The sequence below is a fragment of the Erpetoichthys calabaricus genome, chromosome 4 (assembly GCF_900747795.2).
Source record: "Erpetoichthys calabaricus chromosome 4, fErpCal1.3, whole genome shotgun sequence".
Classification (NCBI taxonomy): domain Eukaryota; kingdom Metazoa; phylum Chordata; class Cladistia; order Polypteriformes; family Polypteridae; genus Erpetoichthys; species Erpetoichthys calabaricus.
This window is the reverse complement of record NC_041397.2, coordinates 19,717,072-19,742,149: the sequence shown is the minus strand read 5'-3', so window position 1 is coordinate 19,742,149 and position 25,078 is coordinate 19,717,072. Positions and strand designations below refer to the sequence as shown.

General features: G+C 39.4%; 1 protein-coding gene across 4 annotated transcripts in view; it reads left to right on the top strand.

Annotated features, from left to right (window-relative positions):
• robo1 (roundabout, axon guidance receptor, homolog 1 (Drosophila)) overlaps positions 1-25,078 on the top strand; it is a 1,485,956-nt gene that overhangs the window by 1,232,596 nt on the left and 228,282 nt on the right. For all 4 annotated transcript variants that reach the window (XM_051926301.1, XM_051926302.1, XM_051926300.1 and 1 more), the window contains one exon: positions 11,749-11,906. In XM_051926301.1, coding sequence (XP_051782261.1) covers positions 11,749-11,906 — 158 coding nt within the window. The remainder of the gene's footprint in view (positions 1-11,748; positions 11,907-25,078) is intronic.

Genomic DNA, 25,078 nt, shown 5'->3' with positions numbered 1-25,078 from the left:
GGGCTTGGAAGACAGACAGATGGTGATCATAGATAACTTCTGCTACAGCATTGCTTGGTGATTTCTGGTCTTGGAATTAGCTGTACACACTTTTTGTCATGTTCTCCCCATCTCTGTCCCAGGTTAGTTAGCCCAATGTCAGTGAACGTGCCTTACAATAGACTTGTACTCCTTATAAGGTTGATTCCTGCAATAGACTTTGGGTACCAGTGACCCTAAATTGGAACAACTGGGTTTGAAAAACCAAATATTTGTCCGTAGGTTGAACACAGATAGTTAAATGGATAGAATGTAGGAGAAAAATGCATAAAACATAATATGCACATTAGATAGATAGATAGATAGATAGATAGATAGATAGATAGATAGATAGATAGATAGATAGATAGATAGATAGATAGATAGATAGATAGATAGATAGATAGATAGATAGATAGATAGATAGATAGATAGATAGATAGATAGATAAGGCACTATATGATAGATAGATAGATAGATAGATAGATAGATAGATAGATAGATAGATAGATAGATAGATAGATAGATAGATAGATAGATAGATAGATAGATAGATAGATAGATAGATAGATAGATAGATAGATAGATAGATAGATAGATAGATAGATAGATACTTTATTAATCCCAAGGGGAAATTCACATTTATGCGCATGAGTGCGCCCAATCCAGTATTTGATGCTCTACACCCTTGTATTGAATGAATACATTTCTTGTATTCCCCTTATTTCCACCTCCCTGCAACTCCACCTGCCATACTACAATGAGAGATCAAATAGTTCTTAGTCTGAACCAGAGGAGTGTATTCTGTGGTGCTGATTTTAACATAGACACAGATTATCTGCCGTGTACTAAAATCGGAGAATTGTGGATGTCTGTAGAGGGTTCCTTAGATTTCATGGCTTGGTTTATGTGGTGCAGTGTGAATTGTGGGACCTTCTATACACAGGTACATGTGTGCCTTTCTGAATGATCTGCAATTAATTCAGTATGCCACAGGTTCTAGATACATCACAAGGAGAATTAAAGCCAACAGGATGCACCCGAGCACAGTTTGGAGTGCCATAACACAGGGTCTGAACATTTATACGAACAAGAGATTTCAGTTTTTGATTTTTAATAACTTATTTACAATCCTGCCTGAAAGCAAGTTTTCACTTTGTTATTATGGGTTATCGAGTGTGGATTGGTGGTCAAACATGAAACATTTATCCATATAAAACATTAAAGTGTGCAGAAAGTGAAGGGGTCTAAATACTTTCTGAATCCACTGCACGTGCCGCCGAGTAGTCCAAAATGAGTTTGATTAATAGTCAAAGGGAAAGAATGGTGTATTCAGCATTATCAAGGTAAGGGAGTCATACTCCTTAATCATAGGCGGATTCACGTGTTAGCAATAAAGTGATTCTGAAATAGTATGGTAGAGAGGTGATGTTTTGAATGTTGATTAGCACACAAGAATTCAGAAATAGGGGACATTTAAGAATTTCACTACTCTCCATACATCGTTATATATACAGTAATATGCTAGCGTGGCTGTTTGTTTGTCTGTCCAGGATTTTAAATCACCTGTAGCTCGCAAACCGTTAGACCTATTGACCTGAAATTGGGTACACATATACTACGTGATGTCTACTATCCACTTTCGGGTGTGATGATTGACCTCCAAGGTTATTCCTCTTTTTATTTTTATTTTATTTTATTGTAGAATCAACTCTCGGCAGTGCGGTGCATGCGTACGAGAGCCGTTTCTCATCCCTACCACCTTCGCCGTCACTTCCCCTACCTGTTCATATCATAAATCATTCTTGAGGCAGATTGAAGATTTAAGTGCCAGCTTAGGTGAAAAATTGAAAAAAGCATACTAACTAATTGCAACACAAACACTGACTTAATTAGTTTTAACATGAAAAGATGCCGATGAAAGAAGAGAAGAAGCGGGCCGCCAGGTTAGAGAAAAGAATCAATCTCTGAGCAAACAAATGCTAAAATACAGAGAAAGAGTATGAAAACTATGAATGCTCAAGTCAATTGTAACGTGCAGTGCACTGTTACAGGTGTTACAATAGTAACAGTAAAATCTATTGGATCTAACTTCTCAGTTCCTGCTGTGTTATAACAATTGTTAAGCTTAAAACAAAATCAGAGTCGTGCAACCCTTTAAGGTCCTCCTGATCACGGTTGTATACCATGTATTATTCTTAACTTCCTGTTAGTTATGTCTCAGAACAAGCAAGCCATAGGACAACATCTCCATGACTGGAGGGCACAGCCATTTCGGATTTCAGATCGGAAGGCTAAATAATAGTCTAAAAAACCACTTGAGGTGTTTTGTCTCAGCCAACGTACGTGAGACCTGTTTTTTGTTGGCTGTCAAGTAGCTTCGAGTTAAAAAAAAATAATAATACGGTTTGTCAAAAAAATTTGATGAAATGTTTTAATTGAGTTTGTGACTTGGTCTTTTCCTTCCGCAGTGTGAATTGCTCGGAGATATTGGTGTGCTGGAAGAGATAAGCACTCTCATTTGTAATTGCCATTTGGACCTGAAGGTCTGGAACGCGTTTTTAATCTACTGATTTTAACCAGACAACAGCTAAAGTGTGATCTGCATGTTTTCCTTTTCTGGTTAGGTCTAGTGTTCCATCCAATTTGTTTCTGTTAAAAATACCACTTGTGTGTGTTTCCATTTATGAAATTTAATTACTAGATGCAAATTAAAGTTTTGGCTTTAAAACAGCATTTCTTAGCGGGAATGGCAGCCATTGAGCTCCTGCAAACCTCTCACTCAATTAGTTCACACAATGTTGCTGTGTCGGTTGTGTTGTTTTCATGCCATTGTTGTAGACTGTAAACCATAATTAATGGTTTGCGCCGGAGGAACAGAAATCCACAAAGCTGGCTTTCCAGGCTCCCTCACTGAACCAGCATTCAAGCGGTGCCAGTCTGAAGTGCCGCTGTCATTTAATTTGGGTTCCTACCACACCCCTGGTATTCAGAGAATAAATGTAACCACTTTGCCCTGTCGGGAGAACTTGCCATTAATTCTGGGAGCTAAATAACCTCTCTATATTCTGAATGGTTTTCTGGATCAAGTCTGAGACGCGTGAGAAACTCTGAGCAGACAAATGAAATTATATAAGTCTTTGTGTGATTTGTAAGTGATACTTAAATTGTATATATAGCATCTTCTGCCACGATTCAGTGAGCATGTGTGTTTTTGTCTCCCTTGCCCAATGTAATTTTAAAATGAATGGGGAAGAGGTAAAAAATAATTACTGGCAATTGATGTCAGCATTGATTACTACTAGTCATCATGATTAATTATGAAAAATGGCAGTAATTTAGGGCAGCAACATTTTTGTTAAAATATTATTATTACACAGAAGTAATGTTCACAGTTCAGCACTAATGACCCTAATGTACTACTAACCCATCTACAGGTGGGTCCTACCTTACACCCCAGAAATGCACGAGGCACTACAGCTCTTCAAGACCTTACAATGGATAAAGTAGGCTTACTTACTTAGACTTGGGGCAACAAGTTTTTGCCAACAAGTTCAGTCGATAGCAATGATTGCAGCCCTTCTGTCCTATTTGACATTGATGGCCTTGAGATCTTCAGGACAGCTCCTAAATGGCCCTCGTGGCCACCTCTTTCCCATCTTGGATTTCCAGTTCATCGCAGCCTTGGGGATCCGATGGGCAGCTAATCTGAGCATGTGGCTGAATGAGCGCATATAGTGGGTAGTGATTTTGTCTTCTACCCGTGGTGGACTGCTCATTCGTAACACTACATTGCTGGTTATATGCTCATAGTATATAATGACAATTATTGCTATAAACCAATAGGCACTATAAGACGTAAAAATTTAAACATATTTAGAAGCAAGTGGAATAAATTAATAAAGGGTAATAGCCTTCATTGTCCTGCAATGGACTGGCCATCCATCCTTGTACCCAAATCTGGTTAGTATCTTCCTCCTTGTGAACCTGTAACAAACTATGTGGGCTTATCTCCAGTGTTTAGAGATGGACTGTCATCCCATCCAAATTTGGTCCCACTCTTGCCCCTAAAGCCGTTCTTAAATGGCCATCCTTTCTTCCTCATTCCAGTCTTGGATTTCAAGTTCATTGTAGCCTTGGGGATTCAATGGCTGGGTAATCTGAGCATGTGGCCCAATAAGTGCTTATGGTGGGCAGTGGACTGTGTCTTCTACCCATGGTGGACTGCTCATTCGTAACACTTCATTGTTGGTGATATGCTCATGGTACGTGATGCTGATTATTGCTGTAAACAAATCAACAGTTTAAGAAGTAAAAATAGAAATATATTTAGAAGCAAGTGGAATAAATTAATGAATATTGTATGTGGCTAATAGCCTTCATTGGCCTGCAATGGACTGGTCATCTACCCTTGCACCCAAATCTGGTTAGCCTCTGCCTGTAATAAACTCCATCCATCCATCCATCCATTTTCCAACCCGCTGAATCCGAACTGTAATAAACTCTGGGTTTTCAAAATGAATGGCTATTAATCTTCATTGTCCAGAGATGGACTGTCATCCCATCCAAATTTGGTCCCACTCTTGCCCCCAAAGCCAGTCTTACATGGCCATCTTTGCCTCTTCTTTCCAGTCTTGGACTTCATGTTCATCACAGCATATCAGCACATCAACACAGCACATCACATCGGCCCAGTAAGTGCATATGGTGGGCAATGACTGTGACTTCTACCAGTGTTGGACTGCTCATTCATAGCACTTCATTGTTGATGATGTGCTCATGTTGCGTGATGCCGATTATTGCTGTAAACAAATAGACATTATACAGTAAGACATAAAAATAAAAACATATTTAGAAGCAAGTGGAATAAATGAATGAATAGATGCCTACATTGACCTGCAATGGACTGGCCATCCCAAATCTGTTTCGTCTCTGCCTCCTTGTGAAACTGTAATAAACTCTGAGATTTGAAAGTGGGTGGCAATTAATCTTCATTGTCCAATGATGTATTGTCATCCCATCCAAATTTGGCTGGTCCTAAAATGCAGTCCCAGCCTCCTCATTCCAGTCTTGGATTTCAAGTTCATTACAGCCTTGGGGATCCAATGGCTTGTAATCTGAGCACAGGGCCCAGTAAATTCATATGGCAGCCAGTAAATTTGTCTTCCAACTGTGGCGAGTTGCTCATTCCTAGCACTTCATTGTTGCTGATGTGCTCATGGTCCATGATGCCGATTATTGCTGTAAACCAATAGACACATAAGAAGTAAAAATTTTAACATATTTAGAAGCAAGTGGAATAAATGAATGGATACATGGGTAATAGCCTTCATTGCCCTGCAGTGTCTGGCTATCCATCCTTGTACCCAAAACTGGTGAGTCTTTGCCTCCTTGTGAACCTGTAACAAACTACTGGATGGCTATTAATCTTCATTGTCCAAATATGGACTGTCATCCCATCCAGATTTGGTTCCACTCTTGCCCCCTGTGCTCATCTTAAATGGCCATCCTTGCCTCTTCTTTCCAGTCTTGGATTTCAAGTTCACCACAGCTTTGCGGATTCAATCTGAGAATGTGGTCCAGTAAGCACATATGGAGGGCAGAGAAAGGTGGAGCTGCTCATTCCTAGCACTTCACTGTTGGTGATATGCCCATGGTACATGATGCCGATCATTGCTGTAAACAAATCAACACTACAAGAAGTAAAAATAGAAACCTGCAATGGACTGGCCATCTATCCATGCTTACACCCAAATCTGGTTGGACTCTGCCTCCTTGTGAAACTGTAATAAACTCTGAGTTTTGAAAATGGGTGGCTATTAACCTTCATTGTCCAATGATGTATTGTCATTCCATCCAAATTTGGCTAGTCCTAAATTGCACTCCCAGCCTCCTCATTCCAGTCTTGGATTTCAAGTTCATTGCAGCCTTGGGGATCCAATGGCTGGGTAACCTAAGCACGTGGCCCAGTAAGTGCATATGGCAGCCAGTAACTTTGTCTTCTACCTGTGGCGAGCTGCTCATTCCTAGCACTTCATTGTTGCTAATGTGCTCATGGTCTGTGATGCTGATTATTGCTGTAAACCAATAGACACTAAAGAAGTAAAAATATAAACATACTGTATTTAGAAGCAAGTGGAATAAATTAATGGATTCATGGGTAATAACCTTCATTGACCTGCAGTGTCTGGTCTCCATCCTTGCATTCAAAACTGGTGAGTCTCTACATCCTTGTGAACCTGTAACAAACTATTGGATGGCTATTGATCTTCATTGTCCAGATATGGGGATTCAATCTGAGCAGTTGGTCCAGTGGCAAGAGTCTTCCACCTTTGGTGGGCTGCTCATTCCTAGCACTTCACTGTTGGTGATATGCTTATGGTACATGATGCTGATCATTGCTGTAAACAAATCAACACTATAAGAAGTAAAAATAGAAACAAACATATTTAGAAGTTAGTGGAATAAATTAATGGATACATGGCTAATAGCCTTCATTGGCCTGCAATGGACTGGTCATCCATCCTTGCATCCAAAACTGGTGAGTCTCTACATCCTTGTGAACCTGTAACAAACTATTGGATGGCTATTGATCTTCATTGTCCAGATATGGGGATTCAATCTGAGTAGTTGGTCCAGTGGCAAGAGTCTTCCACCTTTGGTGGGCTGCTCATTCCTAGCACTTCACTGTTGGTGATATGCTTATGGTACATGATGCTGATCATTGCTGTAAACAAATCAACACTATAAGAAGTAAAAATAGAAACAAACATATTTAGAAGTTAGTGGAATAAATTAATGGATACATGGCTAATAACCTTCATTGGCCTGCAATGGACTGGTCATCCATCCTTATACCAAAATCTGGTGAGTCTCTGCCTCCTTGTGAACCTGGAACAAACTATGTGGGTTTTGAAAATGGATGGCTACTAATCTTCATTGTCCAGAGGGGGGGGCTATCATCCCATCTAAGGTTGGTTCTAAAATTGCCCCCCCCCCATCCCCAAAAGCTGGCCATGACCATGTGAAATTACCCTTGGGATTAATAAAGTATCTATCTATCTATCTATCTATCTATCTATCTATCTATCTATCTATCTATCTATCTATCTATCTATCTATCTATCTATCTATGACCATTAATGGATTGATCAGGAAATGGAAAGTTAGGTAATAAGATTCAATTCTAGCCCATGACCGTATGGTGTCAATTCATTCTGTTGTTTGAATGGCTCAATTAAAGGCTGGTAAGCTGTTAATGTGTGTGATACGAGCTCAAAAAAAAAAAATAATTGGCAAAAAATACACAGTGAACAACTTACCTAATGTGTATGCTAGTGCCTAGAATACTTCAAGCAAAGTTCCAAGAGTTGTATATCTTATTGTAATGCAAACATTAATCTTTGTCAGCCCACTGTAAAGACGTTGGAATGTAACTGACAGCCAAGTTTGACATGAAACATTTTTGTTTAATTATAGTGGGAGGACGCCTTATCATTTCTTGCCTGATTCCATCTTTCTTTGATTCTCACTATGTAGACAGTTTCGGTGTCAAAGACTCACATCAATCTACTGACTGAAAATTTACTTGCAAAAATGTTGTTTTTTTTTTCTTTTTTTTCATAGTTTTCAGCACCTTTAATTATTTATCCACTCTGATGATAACAAGACACTTTTATTCATCTGCCTCGTGTTATTGTTGTAACCGGGCTGAGTCTGTCATATGACACTTCATTTGTCAGCCTTTCGTTTTTCTTTTATATATTAGGGAGATAAAAAGTAAATAAAATTGATTTGTTTTAATCTGTCTCATTAATCCTGTAAGAGTAGTTTCAGGGAGAGAGTCTCTGAGATTCTGTCAGTGGCAGTGAATCCAAATGTGAAACAGACACACTGGGTTACTGATGGAGGATGAAAGTCAGTCCCACCTTGGAGAGAAAAATCTTTTCAAACCTTGATGGGCAAATTCTTCCACAGTGAGGTGTAGACATGTGACTGCATGCTGATAAGAGCGGGCAAATATTTGCTAGCATCATAAAGCTCAGAACAACTGATAAGAGGGGAGAAGTTCTGTCCTCTTATCACTTGTTTGCATATTATTAATCTCATAGGATGAGTCCTCTTAAGAATTTTCCTTATTGTCATCTGTAGTACTAGGGTGTTGTACCATGTTAGCCATTATGAATGTAGAGAAAAGCCAAGCTAAATGACATCTTTCATTGGCTAACTAAAAAGATTACAATATGCAAGCTTTCGAGGCAACTCAGGCCCCTTCTTCAGGCAAGATTCAAGGTTGTCATCTGTATTTCCTTAATAAAACATTCAGACCCCTTCACTTTTTACATATTTTGTTATCCTGCAGCCTTATTCTAAATTCATTTAAGTTTATTTTTCTCCCATCAAGCAACACATCCCAGAATGACAAAGTGAAAACAGGATATTCAGAATTTTTGAAAGTTTATTTAACATTAAAACTGAAATATTACACTGACACAGGTATTTAGACCCTTTTCTTGGTACTGTACTTTGTTGATTCGAGCCTGGAATCTTCCCGTAAGCTTCGCACACCTGGATTTGGGGATTCTCCGCCAGCTCTGTCAGGTTAGATAGAGACCGTCGGTGGGCTGCTGTTTTCATGTTTCGACTGGGTTCAAGTGCGAGTCTGGCTGAGCCATGCAAGGACATTCCTATGCCCCTCCTGCATTGTCCTTGCTTTGTGTTTAGGGTCTTTGTCCTTTTGAAAGGTGAATACTGTATTTGGCCCAGTCTGAGGTCCTGAGCACTCTGGAAGTGATTTTCATTAAGGATATCACTGTACTTTGCACTGTTTAGCTTCCCTTCTGACTCTGACTAGTCTCCCGGTCCCTGCAGCTGAGTAACAACCCCACAGACTGATGTTGGCACCATCATGTTTCACCATTAGAGTGGAATTGCACAAGTGTTGAGCTCTGATGGGTTTCCTCCAGGCATGACTCTTAGAATTAATGCCAAACGGTGGTTTCATCAGACCAGAGAATCTTGGTTTTCGTAGTCTAAGAATCCTTTTAAGTGCATTTCTCCAAACTCCCAAAGGGGCTTTCAGGTGTTGTTTGTCTGCTCTGTCATAAAACCAAGATCAGTTGACTGTTGCATGGATGATTGTCCATCTGGAAGCTTCTCCCATCTCCACACAGGTTCTTTTGGAGTTCAGCTACAGTGACCATCTGGTACTATGGGTCAAATCTCTTACAAGGCCCTTCTCTCAATGTTGTTCATTTTGGCCAACTGGCCAAGTCTATTAAGACTTGTGTGTTGTTTCAAGCTTATTCCATTTAAAATTTATGGACACCACTCCGCTCTTGAGAACCTTCAGTGTTGGACGAATTTTGTGTAGAATTCTTTAGATCTGTTCCTTGACACAATTCTGTCTATAAGCTCTGGAAGCGATTCCTTTGACCTCATGGCTTAGTTTTTGATCAACAGTGGGACCTTCTATAGAGAGTTGTGTGTCTTTGCTACTTGTGTCCAATCAATTGAATTGACCATAGGTTAACTCCAAACATCTCAAAACATCTCAAAGAGGATTAACTCTTTGAGGGCTGAATATTTTTTCAGCGGCTGGCAGAAATGTGCAGCAGAGCAGCTACCAGCCACCGGAGCTAAAGGCAGATCTGGTGACAGACTGAAGAGAATGCGCGAAACAAAATACTCCGTAGATAACGTTTTATGTTTTATTGCTGAATCGGACTCTGACGTATCATACTCTGAGTTTGGTACAAGTGATCTTGAGATCGAAAACGAAACTGATGTGCCAGTATCAGCTGATCAGTCCCCAGCTGATCATATTGCTAAATGTGTTCATTTAACGACCGGCGGCTGCATGAAGACACTGCTATATGTCGTTATAAGTCGACACCCGCCTCAAAAGAGTTAATAGAATTGGATGCAGCTGAGCCAGATTATGTCATGATAGTGCGTCCAAATACTTAAGTGAATTTTATATTTCAGTTTCTTATTCTTAATAAATTCGCAAAAGTTTCTAAAATCCTGCTTTCATTTTATCATTCTAGTATACTGAAAGATTATTTAAACAATTTTAGCATAAAGCTGCAACATAACAAAATATGTAAAAGTAAAGGGGTCTGCCTTTCTAAACACACTGTATGTCAATAACCTGATTTTAACTTACATGTTGAAAGTGAGCTAAAGTTTAATCTGGAATTAGGTAAAAAATAATTCTGGACTGGATGGCTGGCCATCCCTAGCCACATTCATACATATGGAGCCCACTCACTGCCATCAGGTATACTGTATCTCTTATGGGCAGCATGGTGGCACAGTAGCCAATGATACTGCCTCAGTGATCCAACATCCTGGGTTTTAATTCCATGCCTGGACATTGTTTGCACATTCCCCCATGTCTGCTTGTGTTTAATTCCTGTGTTGTCAAACAATACAATTTATTTTTGTATAGCCCAAATTCACACAAGAAGTGCCGCAATGGATTTTTAACAGGCCCAGCCTCTTGACAGCCCCTCAAACATATGTGGGTTAGCATAACTAGCGGTTCTAAATCGGGCCCATTCTGTCATGTTGGTGAGTGTGCCCCGCAAGGATATTCAGGGCTGGTGCTTTCTTTATGCCTGATGTGAAAAAGACAGCCCCAGGCCACCCACAACCCAGAAACTGGACAAAGTGGGTTTAAAACAAAATAACTGCATGAATTAGACGTTCAACAAATTAGCTATTAGAAATTAAACAGATGGCCTGCATTGCTTTGTTTCCTTTGTGAAGTTCCTTGTGTCTTGATGTTGCTCTTCCCTTGAAAAAGCTTTGTTTACATGAGTTAACATGAGTTTGGAATATAAATTTAATGCTAAATTCTGTTTTCCTGCTGAAGACATCACTCACCCTGCTGTTGCAAGGCTGTTAAACTTTCCCAAGTTCTGTCAGGCAGTCTTGGGTGGCACAGCTTTTACCTGCCTTCTCGCTCATTTCCTCAGAATGATAATTAAAAAGTAGTATTTAATATTAATAATAATAATACTTAAAAATGAGAAAATAATGAAAATGAAATTGAAATAATTTTGGATAAGTTTATTCTAGTAAAATGAAACAATTCTGCAACCTTTATTTGTTCATGGGTAGCTGTGTTTCCACGTACAAACCGAATCAGCAGGAATAATCATGGGCTTTCATGGTTTTTTTTGCCTTTTTTATTTTATGGAGGGAACAAAGTCTGCTATATAATAAAACACTAAGGTCTGTGTGTTTAGTCCCTCTGTTGCAATGTGATTGGTCAGTTTGTTTTGGTGTGATTGGTCAATTTGGCTTTGGAGATGGGAGACGAAAGAGGAAATGTGAGTGTGAGACACACGAGGAGAGCATAGGAGGCATGCTGAGAGTCGTCTTCAAAGACTGAACAGCGGGTAACAGTGGGGGCGTAGGAACGCACTTGAGAGGGGGAGTGCCCATGAAGAGAGGTCCACACATGAAAATACAGAGAAAAGGCACTGGTAGAGCCAGAAGTATTTTAAAATTATTTTAATACAGGTAGCGTGGCTAGTACATCAATAAAGTATAAATACAGTTGTACAATCAATGTGTAATGCAGATGTTGTGTTCCAAAACAAAAATCAAACTAAAATGCTAGACAACATGAACTTTGATGTTTACATTAACATTTAAGTATTTAGGGAAAATAAACCTTTCGACAATGCATGCTAATATGAATTTTCTGTTTTTCCACAGTTCTCCGTGATGATTTCCGACAGAATCCTTCTGATGTAATGGTAGCAGCCGGAGAACCTGCGGTGATGGAATGCCAGCCTCCTCGTGGACACCCTGAACCCACCATCTCATGGAAGAAAGATGGAGTCCCAATAGACGACAAGGATGAAAGGATTACCGTAAGTGGCTGGCAATGTGCTTCGAGGAATGTTCCATTCAAAAATTATATTTTTTTCATATACAGTGAAATACGTTTAACGCGAAAACGCTTAAGATGAAATATCGGTTAACACGAAATAATACAACGGTCCCGACAAACTACTATGTATTTTCATGCATTTTTTTCTCTTAACACGAAACGAAAATCGCTTAACACGAAAAGATTTCCCTTCTGGGAATGAACAAAATACGGAAAACACCAGCCGCGCAGGCGAGATTTAAGAGGGGTGTGAAATGAAAGAGAGGTGGTTTCACATGTTTCGTAGAAAGGAGGCTAACTTGGCTTTGAAATACCCTCGGAATAGCCTGTGACACGAGCCAATTTTGTTTATCTAAGCTACTTTCACCCTCCACCCCTACAAACGGCACACAAAAACATCTCATCTCTCATCAATTAGCTTTGGAATTCGGTGATGAGTACATCGCAGTGTGAGTAAAAATCAGTGAGTTTGGTTCTCATTTTTTTTTTCTATTTTAGAAGAATTTTTTTTACGAGCACAATGGCAAAGAGCTCAGGGGGAAAGCAAACTGCTATTTCGCTTAAAATGAACATGGAGCTTCTTAAGGCTGTTGATCAAAAACAGAAGACGAAAACGGAAATCTGTAAAGATTTTGATATTGCTATCTCTACATTATCAACAATACAGTAATTAAAAAAAAAAGAGAGAGCAAATTACGGAAATGTTTGAACGGAGTAAGTTTGAGCCAGAGCGAAAATGGATGAGAACAGCCAAGCACGCGGATTTAGAGACGGCTTTACTTGTTTGGTTCAAACAAGCGAGATCTCAGAATGTTCCCATTTTTATTAAATACATGCATATATACATATCTATGTAAATAAAATGTACTCTAATAAACTTAATTTTGTTGAATATACTGCATTTTTTTTTTTGTAATATCCTTTAACACGAAATTCTTTTAACATGAAAAAATATTTCAGTCCCCTCAGTTTCGTGTTAAACGATTTTCACTGTATTACTTACCCCATGCACTTTGTAGAGGTAGGCCAGAAAAACTTTAATCTCATGTTTTAATGCAGAATGGAGAAAAATAAGTTTATGACATAATAGAAGCCAATAGTTACCAATGCTGTTAAACGGCAAACAATGTGAAAAGCGTCCATAGGAAAAAAATGGAAAAAATCTCAAATCACTTGTGTCGCAAAATCCACAAATTTGTTTCCCAGTCGGTTGTTCAAAACATGTAAAACTGATGCTTTTTTTGCTTAAATATTTTTAGTTACAGTACTTCCAGAATTATCAGTGGACATGATAATCAGTGGACATGGACCTAAAGCCTCATGAAAAGGACATTTTGAATTGAAGACCCACCTTTCCCCCTCAGTTATGTTGGTCCCGCTGTCTCAGTTTAAAAGTCTCAGCCCAGCATCAATCTTAAGGCTTTTAAATACTCATCATATTTTACGTGTTAGCTACAAAACATTCAACCGCGACATTGTATAACAAATTTCCCTCCTTCGTCTCTCTCTCTCTGTACTTCATCAAAGTTGTGAAAAATTAAATAAGGTCGGCTTTGTTTTGAATCTGGACACAGAGTGTCAGTACTTAAGCTCTTGTTTTATAATTCTGCCATTGTTTTAGACAGTTTACCTGTTGACACATAAAAATTCGGGAAGTGTGTAAAGGGCTAATTGTCCGATGATGTAGAATTTTCTAAAGTGAGCCCATCAAAGGAAAGAAAGTGAATCCCAATAATTAGAAAGCAGTAATTCCAAACTGTGTTGCATGTGAAACAACGAACACTATCAAAAAAACTATTTACATATACGCAAATTATATTGTAAATGAGACCAAAAGTGGATTTAGAAGATTCAAGCAAACAAACGTTTTCTCTACAAACAATAAAATAGAATAGTAGAAAAGTAATGTGTAATATGCTGTTCACATAAACTTTCAAAACGTCTTCTCAAGTTGAATTCTAAAAATAGAAGCCATTGAAATCAACAGAATGTTAACCAAATTAGATTGTGGCAGGTTTAAAACAATACACGTGAGGGACGAACGTAGGATCTCGATCTAGGCCCTCAGGGATCTGCACTAGGACTGTTCTCTTTGTGATATGGTGGAGTGAATACACTTGTCAAATAGGCAGCCAAAAAAATAATAATAATAATAATTAAAAACATTGATAACCTTCACACTGAAAGTGATGTAATCGTTTTCTATAAATCCATTCAAAATCGGATATACCGATCGACATGAAACTAACTCTGAAAAGGAAATGTTGTTTTATGTTAACCTCCAGATGATGTATAAAAGCAAGTCAAAAGTAAATTAAAATATTGAGTTTATGTAAAATATTTATTAAATAATTCAAAGAATTTTATGCTGTCAAATTATAAAGCAGTAGTTCGAGAAAACATTTGCAAAATCGGTTGAGTAAGCACAGTATGTTCTTCTCTTAAAGAAAGGCTGCATGCACAACAAAGCATCTGAGCTTTGACTGAAAAGAGAAGACTTTAATAAGAGATTTAAAACACATTTTGAGAAAGAGATTTGGGGTTTGTTTATTTCGATTTAGAATTTGGTGTTATTCTTTAAAACTTCCACATAATGAATCTTTCTTATGTATCTTCGAGTATTTTCTATCTTTGCCCTTAAAAAAAGACCTGTAAAAGTAGTGCCACTCAAAAATAAATAAAAGTTTGTTGTTTAGGACTTCATCTTGTCCTACAAAACACGACCGTTTCCACACCACAAAGAAAGACTCAATGGCACTAAATGTTGTGAAGAGTAATCAGACAAATCCATGGATGAAGTATTTTGAGAACAGTGAAAACTGGCTAGCCACAAAGACAGATTAAAATTAGGACCAGTAGACGAATAGCAAAACATTCACTGGAAGACTAATCAAAGTCAGAACCGTAAGTAGTTTTACGTAAACCAGAGTTTGTGGTCAACTAAACAAAACAAGTTCCTAACTAGGAACTGCTAAGCAAGAGATGCGGAGGTTAACAGCAAATTTGGGCAAAGAGGAAATTGTGATGCCAACTTTAATAGTGTCACACCAATGAAATCACATGACTTACAGGACACGCCCCCAAGTGACAGATATCTGCATCATAGCAACCAAAAAGACGTCACCCAGATATTCCTAAAACATAATGATTACACAATATCACTGATTCTTGAGTCAAAATAGACAATAAAAGCGAACTTGAATTCTACACTTTTTAAAACATAAAGAAGAAATTAATAAATCCGAGCCAAAAGAAAAAAATGATAATGTTCTTAAAGATTCACAAGATACAAAATTATAACACTAACAGGCTTGTCCTTCTCTGCCACGCTAAATAATGGCCTAATTTAGCTCCTTCAAAATTGTCAAAGGCATTAACAAATGTATTCTTTTATCTCTGATTAAAATCCAACCGTTCATACTTTCCCTTCCAATTCATTGTGACGCAGGTCTTTTTATCCAGACTTTTAAAGAGTGTAAATAAGTTTGTAAGTCCTTATAAATAATGAGTCACATGCTTGAAGGCACTGTTGGAAATTAAGATGAAGTGCATTCATTATGGAAGCCACAGAGCCCCATTTCATATAAAACGTTGTAGGGATTGGAAAGAAACTAATGAGCCATGCAGTTGAAGAAGATGCCCTGGTGACTTTTAAAACACCACTGAACAAAATACTTGGACTACTTACTGTCTCTACCAGCTAAACCAACAGCTGCTTGATGAACTGAGTGTGATTTGTAAATCAAATTAAAATTTATTTTTCACATATAAATTATACATACAGGACAATATGCTTAGTAGGACAACTCCTTTGACTGTGCCTTGAGAAGACAATAAAGGGACAATAACAATGCATAACTTTATAAACTCAACACAATTGTTAATAGAAATATAAATATGTAATAAATGATAATTAATAAACAATACTCATTACTAAATAGATGACTTAAATAATGTAATGTAAGAGACTTAACAATAGGGAATCATGCATTTCTAGATGCTTTCCTTATTTACCATGCGGATGGAAAGTGGCAGCAGTAGCATTCATCTGACTACAACACAGAAACGAGGCTGTTGTTGGAATGGCTGGAGTCACAAATAATTTACCTTGCCCAGGTTCGAACTTAACTTAATGTAGATATTCTGAAGGTTAGTGAGAGCAAACCCTGTGATGCCTTCAGCTGACTGCATCGCTTTCTGCAGAGCCTTGGTGTCCTTCTGCATGTTGTTCCCAATCTAGGCGGTGATACTTCCTTTCAGAATACTTTCGATGGTGGATGTATAGAAGATCTTTATTATCTCGGAGGGCAGGATGAAATCCCTGAGGCATCAGAGGTGGTACAGATGTTGCTGTACCTTCCTCACCAAGGTGTCGAAGTGCCTGGACCAGGTCAGATCATCCATGATGTGGACAAATAAGAATCTGAAACTGTCCACTCTCTCCACTTGAGTACTGTTAATAATAAGGGATGGGAGGGGGGTTAGTGCATCTACTGTTTCCTCCAAAATATCATCTTCACTCCTTGATTAAACTATAGTAATCCCTCGCTATATCGCGCTTCGTCTTTCACGGCTTCACTCTATCACGGATTTTATATGTAAGCATATTTAAATATATATCGCGGATTTTTTGCTGGTTCGCGGATTTCTGCGGACAATGGGTCTTTTAATTTCTGGTACATGCTTCCTCAGTTGGTTTGCCCAGTTGATTTCATACAAGGGACGCTATTGGCAGATGGCTGAGAAGCTACCCAATCAGAGCATGTATTACGTATTAAATAAAACTCCTCAAATATATTGTGAGCACGGGGGCTGTTCGCACCCCTAGAAGATACGGCCACTCCTCAAAAAACACTGAAAGATTACCTTCACATTGCTCTCTTCCTTGCTGGGCTTAAATGTGGCTGTTTTGTCAAGCGATATGCTTCCTGCATGGTGCTTCGCATACTTAAAAGCTCGAACGGCACGTATTGATTTTTAATTGTTTGTTTTTCTCTGTCTCTCTCTCTCTCTCTCACTCTCTCTGACATTCTGTGCTCCTGACGGAGGGGGTGTGAGCAGAGGGGGCTGTTCGCACCACTAGACAATACGGACGCTCCTCTAAAAAAATGCTGAAAGGCTACCTTAACATTGCTCCCTTCCTAGCTGCTGCGTTGTCGGAAGTGCTTCGCATACTTAAAAGCCAAACAACCCTATTGATTTCTGATTGTTTGCTTTTTTCTCTCTATCTCTCTGACGTTATCTGCTCCTGACGCGCACTCCTTTGAAGAGGAAGATATGTTTGCATTCTTTTAATTGTGAGACGGAACTGTCATCTCCGTCTTGTCATGGAGCACAGTTTAAACTTTTGAAAAAGAGACAAATGTTTGTTTGCAGTGTTTGAATAAAGTTCCTGTCTCTCTACAACCTCCTGTGTTTCTGTGCAAACCTGTGACCCAAGCATGACAATATAAAAATAACCATATAAACATATGGTTTCTACTTCGCGGATTTTCACCTTTCGCGGGGGGGTCTGGAACGCAACCCCCGCGATAGAGGAGGGATTACTGTATTCCAATCCACTGGGTAACAATTTTGGGTTATTTTGTATCTATCTATTATATAGTGCCTTACGTGTCTGTCCATCTGTCTGTCTGTCTACGAGAATTTTTTTCTGGAGGTTGGAGGGGCAATAGTTCTGACGTTTACCGCTAGGTGCGTGTACTAGACTGCCCGTTGCATCATTTGATCAAGCGGTGTCCTTGAAGTGCTCAAGCGATTGTGTGATGCAGTGAGGAGAAAACAACCCAAATCGTATGTGCAGCAGTTTCTCACAAAAAACTGGATGACAACAGTCCCCCCCCCCATTCCACCCCCCCCCCCAGGACCTTGCACCGTATGAATAATTCTAATTATTTTTGGGTCACCCCTCATATCTATCATTTTATTGAGTTATTTTGTATGTATTTTTGGATGCCATTTTGTGTCTCATTTATAAATTGCCTCGCGTGTCGGTGGCTATCTTGTGGTCAGCAACACGTCCCCTTTGGAATCACAAGGAATCACAAGGTGCTAGAAAGTTGCACATTTAGATTTTTAATATTTAAGTCGACAATTCTGGGTTCTCTTTGTTTTTAGGACTGTGTTAAGTCTGCTGACTTCTTGTGTGTTTTGTCACTGGAGGGCACACAACAAGGGAGCCAGAACTAGAAGTTTTAAGTAAAGAACCTGAAACCAAATATGGCAACACATAATCCTCTAACTTGCAGTTAAAACCAGAAATGAATCAAAGAGTTGAAGACTTGAAACACATTTATTTTAAAATCTGTAGTCTTGGACAATCAAGAGGCTGACATTTATAATCCTTGACCAGTGATGTCACGGATCCATGACCTCTGCTCTTACTTCTAGCAATTGCCACGCAAATCTACAAAACCAGCTGATTCCGTGAATAACCAAAAATGGTGTTGCAAAAGGACACAAAACAATATAAAGTCTTTACATCAACAAGTTACAAAACACCAAGGTCAGGGATAGCTTAATTGACCTCAAAAAGAATAAGGGAAAGCAAACTTAATTACACCATAATAACACTAAATAAATAATCATGATATTGTGTATATTTTGTCTTTGACTTTGTTTAATGTGCAGTATTGTGTTTGGTAGTTTTGGTTTCACTTTGATCTCCTGGCTTTGTGACCCTGGAATTTTGATTTTTGTTTCTTCAGTTTCTTCTCTTCTTAAGAATTTCCCTCTTCCTCTTTTCCACCATGGCAGAAGTGCCTCCATCACTATGTCTGTGGCCCTGTCCTTTTCTAGAAGTATACAAGAATTGGATTTTGGCAGCAGCTGTCATTATTCTATCCTATTTTAAATTTTGTTGATTTAGATAAATATGAAACTCATTTTATTTTATTTTTTAACAGTTTCCAAAGCTCCTAGGGGCCACACAAACCATCAAACCTTACACTTCTGAAAGATTAAAACAGATGTGTGCTTTTCCCATCTGTTCAGGATCAATACAAGCATCTGGCAGTCATTGCTTTTTCTATATTTGTATGTTCTGAAGATGCGGCACAACATGCTAACAAAGTCAAACTTGGATCTCCTTCTCCCTAAGGTACCCACTTAATGCTATAAATAAATATGAAAGAAATACTGTAGCTGCAAGAATTAAAGAAGGAAAGTGCGTTCCATAGAAAGAACTTGGAGCGCTCTCCTTAAGACAGAGCGCCTTTACAAAGCTCTGGTCTGTAATCAACCTCTTACTAGAAGAAGACAGCTTAGTTTTGGTGTAAAAACAGAAAGATGATAAGTTGTAAAAAGTTGGAGCTCAAGAAGCCCGCCACACCCAAAATGGCCCGCTGCTTGAAATTATCAAAGATGAGGAGACGCCCTGCTCCTCTCACAGTGTGGTCTCTTGACATCCAGGCAGCCCTCACATGGTGTTTGACCACTGCACATGCTGGAAGCACATAAACCATGAGCAGTCAATGTTCCTCGGAAATCTTTGGCCAATATCGGGTAAAGTATGCATCTAAAACAAATAACGCAAATAAAACAGATTGTGCGAAAATCTATGCATGCAGTGTGTATATAGTTGTCAGCTATTTGGCTTAATATTTGTACATGATGACAAGAATTGAGCAACATTGGCAGTTTTCACAAAAATTATATTATTACTGCTTTAATCTGCATATATAGTTGCTTCCATCATCTACAATTTAGGAGAATGAGTTTAACTCATTCATCTACCATATATATATATATATATATATATATATATATATATATATATATATATATATATATTGTAGTAGTAGAGGCATGTGCCCACCTCTTGAACCCTCAGGTACCACTCCAAACACAAGGTAATAGTACAATTCTTCTTTATTGTACAATAACACAGTGCACCAAGCACCCTCCACTCCACACTACTCATATAAATCAACTCTCTACTCACAATACCAATCCTCCTCTCCCAGACACTTAGCCACCCTACCTCCCAGCTCAGCTCAGTGTCTGCGCTTTTCCAGAGTCCTTTTATCTACCCTGACCCGGAGGTGTTCCTGCCCAACATTCCACAGTTCCTTTTTCCTTCCGGGTCAGGGTAAAAGTCCTTTTCTTCAACCTGGAAGTACGTCATCTCTCCTGTTCACGTGACCAGGACGTACTTCCAGGTTATAGGGCACATGTGAGTCCACGGGCTTCCCGGCAGCGACTCCCAGTGGTCCCCAAGGTATCCAGCAGGGCTGTGTATAAAAACTACATAGTCCATGAGGCCCTGCTGGAACTCGGGGCACGTCCATGCTGTTGGGAGAGCTCCTCCTGGCGGCCTGGGGGTGAGGACCGGAATAGGAAGCCCGCAATCCACCACAATATATATATATATATATATATATATATATATATATATATATATATATATATATATATTTATATGCTACTGTGGTTGTCCATCTGTCTGTCCAGAATTTCAAATCACCTGTATCTCACAAACCGTTTAACCTATTGACCTGAAATTTGGGACACATATACACTGGAACCTCAGTTCATGACCATAATTCATTCCAAAACTCTGGTCGTAAATCGATTTGGTCGTGAACCAAAGCAATTTCCCCCATAGGATTGTATGTAAATACAATTAATCCATTCCAGACCATACGAACTGCATGTAAATATATATTTTTTTTAAGTTTTTAAGCACAAATACAGTTAATCAAACCATAGAATGCACAGCGTAATAGTAAACTAAATGTAAAAACATTGAATAACACTGAGAAAACCTTGAACAACAGAGAAAACTAACACTGCAATATTTCGTGCTATAGCGCTACCAACCGCTGGCTAAAAACACTTTTTTTTAATGAGTTTTAAGCACAGGGAAAATAATGAACATTTGAAAAAATCCATAATTTAATAAACCACCAAGAAAAGTAACATTGCAACAATGCACACTACGAACCGAACGCTGTATACAGAAGTAAAAACAAAATCAAGCCCAGTGCATTCTTTAACTGCCTTCCTACCTTATGCATCCAGCTCTCTCTCTCTCTGCCTGTGTGTGTGCGCGTCTGTCTCTTGCGCTGCCTGTGTGTGTGCGTCTGGCTCTCTCTCGTGCTGTCTCTGTGTTTGTTTGTGTGTGTCGCACTCTCTCTCTCTCTCTCTCTTGCTCGCTGCACAGAAATGCACAGGGAGAGACTGAACATGTACAAACCGAAAGGGAAACTGGCTTCTTCGTATACCAAGTGTGTGGTCGTGAACCGAGGCAAAAGTTTGGCGAACTTTTTTGGTCGTAAACCGATTTGTACGTGTACTGAGACGTTCTTGAACCGAGGTTCCACTGTACTACATGACGTCTACTATCTGCTTTCAGGGTGATGATTGACCTCCAAGCTTATTCCTCTTTTTATTTTATTTTATTGTAGAATCAACTCTCAGCAGTGGCCATCAGGGCAGCCATGCAGCACATGTGTACGGGCGCCTTTCTCATTCCCCACCACTTTCGCAGTCACTTCCCCTACTTCTTCATATCTTAAAACATTCTTGAGGCAGATTGAAGACTTAAGTGCCAACTTAAGTGAAAAATTAAAGAAAACGTACTAAATAATTGCAACACAAACACTGACTTAATCAGTTTTAACGTGAAAAGATGCCGACGAAAGAAGAGAAGAAGCGGGCCACTAGGGTGGAGAAAACAAGAGCTGCTGAGGAAGCAGCAAGCGCATCAACCTCTGAGCAAATAAATGCTAAACGTACAGAGAAAGAGGATGAAAACTCGGAATGTTCAAGTCTAGTGTGACCAGTGACACCAGTAAAAAAAGCATCTCCGAGATCAGCGTGAGCATTTTGGATGTATCTCCTAGATTATTCGTCAATTTGCCCACAACTCGTATGCCCACTATCCACCATGCCTGTGAAACTCGCTGACGACCAAGCACCCAGCCAGATGGACTCCAGCAGCCAGAAGACATGTCCAAACTGCTCTAAGTGCTGTGTCTGGAACAAAGCAATCATGGGGCTGATATTATGCCAGCTTCTCTAGGTAGTCCTGTCATCCTCAGACAGGTCTTGACCACCTGCGGAGCTTGTCCCTCTCAAGTTCAGACCCTGGTGTGCTACACTATTATATTTCCATGGCACACACCTGGGTAGCTCTCACGGCGCACCACTGTGCCATGGCACACTGGTTGAAAAACACTTCCCTAGGGCATCGGACTTTAAAGCACAAGGCTGCCAGTGCAATGCCAGTCTGTGACACACTATGTGACCCTGACCAACTCCCTTAACATACTTGTGTACCAATTGTAAAAAAAAATGTTTGGGCTCAATTTCACCCTGGTCCTAATAGTGACACTGAGTAAGGGTGTTTGCCGATAATTAAGGAGATATGAATCGCATTCGCATTCAATGTCTACACAGCATATTCATCTACTTGGAAGTTTTCACATTTTATTGTTAAACAATTTTTAATCACAGTGGATTTAATTTGACTTTTTGGACACCGATAAACAGAAATAGTCTCTTTAATGTGAAAGTGAAAACAGGTCTCTGCAAAGTGGTCTAAATTAATTTAAAATATAAAACACAAAATAATTGATGACTTAATTTTTCAAGTCAGTATTTAGCAGATGCACCTTCGGCAGCCATGACAGTCTTGTGCACAACTTTCTATCAGCTTTAAACATCAGTCTGCACATTGACATTTTTCTGCTAATTTACTGCTAATTGCTCTGTCAGGCTAATATTGATCGTAACTGAACGTCCCTTTTTTCAAGTCTGGCCACAAATTTCTAACTGGATTAAGATGTGGACTGTGAGTCAACCACAACATGGTTGGTTTTAAGCCATTTCTGCATACCTTTGACTTTACGGCTGGGGTCGTTGTCTTGCTGGAAAACCAATCTGCTCTCAAGGTAGGGGTCTAATGCAGACTGAGTTAGGTTTTCTTCCAAGATTTCTCTGTATTTTTCTGCAGTCATTCTACTTTCACAAGCTTTCCATGGCCTGCCGAGGAGAAGCATCCTCACAGCATCCTTCAAGACCAGGATGGTATGTTTCTGGTAATGTGATGTGTTCAAAGATGGAGTTTAATCTGATGGTCAGAAAGCTCAGTTTTGGACTATCAAACCAGATAGTCCAGATGACTTCAGAGTCTTCCTTGTACCTTCTGGCAAACTCTAGCCAAGATGTCATACGTGTTTCTTTTTCTTAACCACTGTCTCATAAATGGCCTGGTCTTTAATGACCTTTTGGGCACTGCCATCAGCAGTGTGTCTGTCTGCAGAGAGAGTGTCGACCACGTCAAGAGGTTTACTTACCTCGGCATCAACATTCATGTCTCTGGTGACTCTACCTAGACAGATTGGGAGAGCATGGGGGGTCATGAGGTCTCTAGAAAGGGATGTGTGGTACTCCCAATATGAAAAAGGACGAAGGTCCAAATCTTTAGAGTCCTGGTGCTTCATGTTTTGTTAGACATGGACGCTATCCAGTGACCTGAAATGAAGACTGGACTCTTTCGGTACTGTGTCTCTCAAGAGAATCCTTGGGTACCGCTGGTTTGACTTTGTGTTGAATGAGTGCTTGCTCATGGAGTCCCCAATGAGGCACATGACCTGCATCACAGGGAGCGTCAGTTATGGCAGTACAGCCATGTGGTGTGATTTCCCGAGGAAGAATCATAGGATCCTCATTGTTGAGGATCCGAGTGGCTGGACAAGGCCATGAGGACGCCCACGTAACATGTGGCTGTGGCAGACAGATTGTCATTTCTAGACGGTGGGACTGGACCTGGGTCTGGCTGCCAATCAGGACCCCGAGCTGTTTTGTCATGGCATGCTCCCTAACCTGACCTGACCTATCTCATAAAGCTGTGTCTGGTGATGCACTCGGGCAACAGTTGTTGTCTACACAGTGTCTCCTGTCTCAACCACTGGAGCTAGTAAATCCTACAGAGTTCTCATAGGTTGCTTGGTAATGGTAATAATAAAAATAATAATAATACATTTTATTTATGTATGGGCTTCCCCCGTTCATCTTCATCTTGCGTGATCACTCAGTATTTCTAGCAGCTCTGCAATACTCTTCCACCACCTTCATGATTGATTTACCTGGATATTCAGTGACTTGACTAGTTTCTTGTCTCCTTCCTCTGACTTGTACTTTTCATGGAACGGCTTGTAGTGTTCTTTTGTCTTTATTTTCTCAGTTATTCCTCCATACTGACTCCCCATAAGCCATCCCTTTGACATTCAGGTACATTTAGATTGCAATCCCTTGAGACCCCAGACAGGTGACCTTCATTGAACTAATTGTGTGCCTTCTAAAACCAAATGGCTGCACCTGTGATGATTTAGGGGTTGCGTATTAATGGGGGGTGAATACTCAGGCTGCCAATTACTTTAATTTTCGACCACTTTGCAGAGATCTGCTTTCATGTTTGACTTTAAAAAATTGTTTTTCTGCTGATCACTGCAAAATAAAAAGCCAAATGAAATCCACTGTGAATCAATTGGGTTGAAGAATAAGACGTGGAGATCTCAAAGGGGAAGTGAATACTTTTTACAGACCCTGGAGAAAATATCCAGTTTGAGAAGTCTGAGGCCGCAATGCCTGGTCAAGACATTTTCAGTTCAACCGAATAATCCACACTATTTGTTTTAAAGAAGTAAAGAAATTTATATTGTGTCGTATTATTTTGTCAGTATAATATTTCCTTCTAAAGGTCATGTGAAGAGTCATCAGCAAGAGGGGCTTCTCTTCATTTTTCTTTGAATGTTCTTACCTCTCAGTGCACATTTAAGATGTCATTCTTCTTCTTTCTTTTTTATTTTTTTGGTCGGGAACTTTTTATCTCCTCACATCAGCCATTGAAGGTCTGTCTGGTGTATGAATTAAAATGTAACGTATGCATCACCTTTGCCACGTCTTCAGAAATATACTGGATGAAAATAAATTAAGTGTGCTAACATTAAAGTATCCTAGCCGAGAAATGGCAGGGCAAAGGAAGGTGAAATTGCTTCCAGTTGTTAGGGCAACCACTAGAATGTAAATGTCATGGATATTAATTGTTGTCACCTATGAATGCCACTGTGGCCATTGTGATATCCAATAAGCCCATTGTCCCGAAAGTGACCAGTTTAATTAATTAGTCAGCTACAAAATGCAGAT